A 4816-nucleotide genomic window follows, 5' to 3' on the forward strand; every position below is an offset into this window, starting at 1 on the left:
ACATTTTTAAGTATTTTTGAAATTATTTTTTGTTAAGTTGTGATACTTATTAATAAACCTTTCGACTAATTTATTTTATTTATTTACTTAGTCCATTTTGGAATTGATAGTTTCCATTATACAAGCATCATGAATAAAAAAGAATGTTTTTGTACTAATTTCGCCACGCAAAGCAAGCCCAAAGGCTTATTATACTGGTGAACCTAGAAAAAATTAGTAAAGGGACATCTCATGATTGGGATACTTATAATATAAACCAGAAAATTCGATGATTCGATGTGCACGGTATTATAAAAGCGAATACATTTATTCCTCAGAGTTGGGGCTAGGGGATAGAGGGATAATATTTAGTAACTAAGTTTCAGAGGATATTAACATCGTTCTTGTAACTGCTGTAAATCAAATTAAATACCTACCGACGACCTAAAAAAGAGCAGAAATATGTTATAAGGTATTATTAGGTATAACTTTCTACTTTTACACCATTGTTACCAAAGTAAGTTAAAGCAGATCAAACCGATGTGATGGTACTCTCTTGTTATTTTAACCTTCTACTAGGTACTCCACATAAATAAATGGTAAGCTAAGAGAATGAGCGTGGCGGAACCCCGGATTTAAGGAGGCACGTGCTTCAGGCAGCACTTACACTAAAGGGAATATGTTGAGAAAACAACCCTATTTTTTACAAATTGCATGAATTTTATGTGCTAAGCAAGGACGGCCAAATTCACTTTTCCACGCTCACGGTTCTAAAATTTTAAATTCAACACTGACGTGTTGTGGCATCGATCGTTTTTTATTACTTAGGTATTTTGGTACTTACCATACAAAGGTCTTTAAAATATGACGTCCTCGCTGTTACCAGAGAACTTTTTGACTTTCTAGCATAAAAAATATCCTATTTGTTAATCCAGGTTTAAAATTATTTGTGTGCCAAATGCATATTCGGTTGCATGAATTAGATACTTTTGTCTTCGTTCGGAAGAAAAAAAAAACTGACTGTCGTCTGCTGTCACTGTCAAACACCAAACGTAAAAAACGTAACCCTCCTTCGGGCAGTCGGGTAAAAAACTGGGTTTGATTTGATCTGAAATTATTGTTTCTTGAGCTGATAAGCAATTAAATATTTTTAATTTAGCTTAAAGCTATTTACAATGAGTTTGAATATCAGGTTGTCCCCATTACTTAAAAAAATCCCATCTAAAAGCGTGAATCCGCTGTTACGCCGCTTCGTTTGCATTGATAAAACGGAAGACGTGCAAACTCACACAGGCCAAGTAATAAAAATTGATTTATTGTTACAAAATAACATTGTTAATTTTATTATAATACGTAATATCTTAATGTGCTACAATCACGGGAGTTAATTTGACCACAAATGAGTTATTATATAACAGCTTTGACTGAAATTTTTACAACAAACTGCTCTTGACAGTAATGCTTAAATTTTTCTACAAATACTGTAGTAAACTTTACAGAAATGGGACTCTGATGACTACAGAATGGTGAGGTTCACTAATGCTCCAAAACAAGTGAATCACAGCTGGGCTGCAAATCTGATAGCCTCGGTCCCACCAAAGCAAGTGACTAAAAGAGTAGTATGGTGTGACGGTGGCAGTGGCCCTGAAGGACACCCAAGAGTTTACATTAATTTGGTAAGCATTTGATGTATGCTTTGCAATCTTGAAGAGTAGTCAGTTGCTACAAATAAAGAAGTTAAAGTTCAGCATTCAACTACTCCTTGTCTAAATATAGTTAGTTAAGTAAAAAAAAAACAAGTTTATTTACAGGATGTCCACTACAAATCAAAAAACAAAATCCTGGATATTTCCTGACCACATTTCTAAGTTTCCCTGACCAATCTTGTAGATTTCAAAGCAGGTTATATGACACATGATTTTTTTTTTACTGCCCAAGATGCTAAGCTAGACCTGATAATGGAAATTCACTGCACACTGAACATGCTCACTTTTTGTTGACTGTTCTTATGGTGCCACTCTATAATAGGTATGTTGCCCAGAACTGGACCAACTGGTGTCAAAATATCAAGCTAAGTTTTGGGAAATCACAAGTTTTTTCCCTGACTTTTTGGATTTCTAGCAAATTTCCCTGACCACCTTGAGCTTCCCAGAGCTTCCTTGATTTTCCAGAAAGTGGACACCAAGTTATACCAAAAACTAGTTGATTTTCATTTTCAATGTCTTCAATATGAAGCTTAATAAAACATAGAATTCCATTTTCTGTCTTTATTATTAGCTTGTCTTTATTGGTCACATGTTACCAATGTTTAGCAGTGATAGTATTTAATAACTAACATTTCTTTACTCAACATATTTCAGGACAAGCCTGGTGATCACTCCTGCGGTTACTGCGGACTGCGCTTTGAAAAAACAAACAACCACTAAAAATTGCTGTGGTAGAAAATTTACACAGAAACTTATTTCTCGTCACTAGTGTGTAGCTTTTCTTTGTTATTAGATTAAAATTAAATCACAGCATGGTGGAATAAATAACTTTATTTACATAACTAAGTGTTTCAGTGTACATTTTAGGACAAGTATCTGGGCGACCGAGCTTTGCTTGGGCTAAAACTATAATAAGCGTTTTACCAGAGATAAGACTAAGTTTGATTGATTTATCATTCCTGAAAACCCCCACATACAGAATTTCATCGAAATCATTGGAGCAGTTTTTGAGATTTCCAATATATATACAAGAATATAGAAGAAAGCATGGTTAAAGGTATTAATTACATTAGGACGACTTAATTAGCATTCAACAAAATTAAATGTTCTTAACTTCAAGTTCATGGTACTAACCATTGCCACCAGCTACCAACAGGTTGAGGAACATTATTTGTTTAATGCTATGCTATTGTATTATTAGAGCTCAAATAATCAAGAAATCTAACTTAATAATTGACATCCTTTTAATATCAATGTCATAAGTATGTTTACATTAAAGATTTAAATTATGGTGTACTATGTGCCCCTGATTGCATTTCAACTAAAACCAATATATACAGAGCGGCAAAAAATATGGCCCTCAAATGTATGCAGAATAGGCAATTTTGTAGAGGAGAGTGGGTCAAATTTTGTGCCGCTGAGTATATATATACTGTCTAGCAGTTTAGCCAAATATCATTTCCAATGTACAATTTTATTATACTATTTTGAATAATAACAAAAGAAAAGTGTATTGTAGACAAGGTTATTGAATGCAAGAGTTTACAGAACAATAATATTATTAATATTGGAAATAGTTCAGTATTATTAAACTTCTATTATAATACTGTTCAGATGTAGCGCATAATGGTTTTGTCATATTTATTGTTGGAAGAGTTTGTATTTATCATGCTTTTATAATTAGCTCCCATCGTACAGCCGTTTTGACAGTTGACATTAAATAATAAAGTTCCATATTAATGGATATCAGACTGTCAGTCATTTTATACAATAATTGATTGACAATTGAGGTGCTGTTGTGTTCCAATTAGGATCCGACTTTTCTTGATGGGAATATATTATTCACTATATCTGTAAAAATTTTAACAAAACTAATGGCTATGAATATATTTATATGTATTATAAATAATGTATTAAGCCAAAAATAAGGTTTGACATATTATTTGTTACTAGATGCTAAATTCTCATTTTGTAGTTGCTGTCTAATATCAATATTGGACTGCAGTAGTTCCTTTAACTTCTGATGAATGTCATCATTTTTCTGTTCAAGGAAATCCAATGCTGTATTTAGCTCATCCAATTTTGAATCAAGCATATCATATTCTGAAAGTACAAGAAAAAAGTATTCAGTTATAATTTATAACACTTAGAAATATTATAAAATAAAAATATAGCCAGCATGTAACCAATATAAATTGATTTGAACACACAAAGGATACCAACTATACATTCTGAAGGTGTGGGATTATGAAATAAATTATTACACCTAACTGCAAATTATATACATGTAATTGTCCCTCAAACTTATTATCATGTCATGTTAAAGTCAGTTTTTTATTTGCCTTTTTTTGCCTTGTTTTTTATTTGAATAATTTTGATTTGAAATTTAGAGCATGTACAAAGCTCTGAAGGTAAACAATACATAATCAAGTACAATCAACTCTGCAAATAAACTGTTAAAAGAAATTGTTAGCAAATAACCTATTTTTGCACAATTACATTAATACTTCAAAATAATATATAATTAAAAAAATATCCATACTTCTATTAGATATTATACATTATTATAAAGAAAGTAAAGTAAATGTGTGTATGGAGCCAGAATCCTGGGAAGGATATACACTATTTATTTTAACATTTGAAAGTTAATGGTAAAATTTGGACACATTTTTAAATGAAACAAGGAAACTATTTAAAATTGTGTTAACTTCTATGATAAAAACATAACAAATACAGCTAATAAATGTACATGTACGTATTTTTAGTACATTTGTGTTCGAAATACCGAGAAAAGTGTTACAATTTGACCGTTAATTCAAACCTTAAATTAAACGGGGTATAGGATAGTTTTATCCCAAAGAATATTTAATATCAAACAAAACTAGAAACTTCACCTTGAATTATATTTTCATCAGTACTTTCTTCGGTGATGATTTCAGAACCAGTATCACTTTTTTCTTGATTAGGTTTGGTGTTATCTTGGCCAGCCATGATTGATACAACAATATGATAAAATGAACAATTACAATATCATTAATTATTTGTTTAAACAAAGCTGAAAGGAAAAGAAAACAATTCGTGATGTGTAGTCCGCGGTATCCTTCAGCGTAGTTGTCAAAAGTAATAACCAA

General features: G+C 31.5%; 2 protein-coding genes across 2 annotated transcripts; one reads left to right on the plus strand and one right to left on the minus strand.

Moving 5' to 3' along the window:
• Nucleotides 1-1011: 1011 nt before the first annotated feature.
• LOC141435089 (NADH dehydrogenase [ubiquinone] iron-sulfur protein 6, mitochondrial-like) lies at nt 1012-2527 on the plus strand. Its single transcript, XM_074097633.1, has 3 exons — nt 1012-1277; nt 1479-1655; nt 2340-2527. The coding sequence occupies exons 1-3, from the start codon at nt 1155-1157 to the stop codon at nt 2403-2405; spliced, it is 366 nt and encodes a 121-aa protein (XP_073953734.1). The 5' UTR covers nt 1012-1154; the 3' UTR covers nt 2406-2527.
• LOC141435090 (uncharacterized) lies at nt 2499-4816 on the minus strand. Its single transcript, XM_074097634.1, has 2 exons — nt 4580-4816; nt 2499-3788 (listed from the first exon to the last, which is right to left on the minus strand). Exons 1-2 carry the CDS (start codon nt 4674-4676, stop codon nt 3625-3627), a joined length of 261 nt encoding a protein of 86 aa, XP_073953735.1. The 5' UTR covers nt 4677-4816; the 3' UTR covers nt 2499-3624.

This window comes from Choristoneura fumiferana, chromosome 14 (genome assembly GCF_025370935.1).
Source record: "Choristoneura fumiferana chromosome 14, NRCan_CFum_1, whole genome shotgun sequence".
Lineage (NCBI taxonomy): Eukaryota > Metazoa > Arthropoda > Insecta > Lepidoptera > Tortricidae > Choristoneura > Choristoneura fumiferana.

Excerpts from the sequence above, each read along its gene's own strand:
- LOC141435090 (XM_074097634.1), bottom strand. The coding sequence starts at position 4,676 with ATGGCTGGCCAAGATAACACCAAACCTAATCAAGAAAAAAGTGATACT. Across the intron at positions 3,789-4,579 it reads TGATGAAAATATAATTCAAG|AATATGATATGCTTGATTCA; the intron begins GTGAAGTTTCTA and ends TTGTACTTTCAG.
- LOC141435089 (XM_074097633.1), top strand. The coding sequence starts at position 1,155 with ATGAGTTTGAATATCAGGTTGTCCCCATTACTTAAAAAAATCCCATCT. Across the intron at positions 1,278-1,478 it reads TGCAAACTCACACAGGCCAA|AAATGGGACTCTGATGACTA; the intron begins GTAATAAAAATT and ends TAAACTTTACAG. Across the intron at positions 1,656-2,339 it reads CAAGAGTTTACATTAATTTG|GACAAGCCTGGTGATCACTC; the intron begins GTAAGCATTTGA and ends AACATATTTCAG.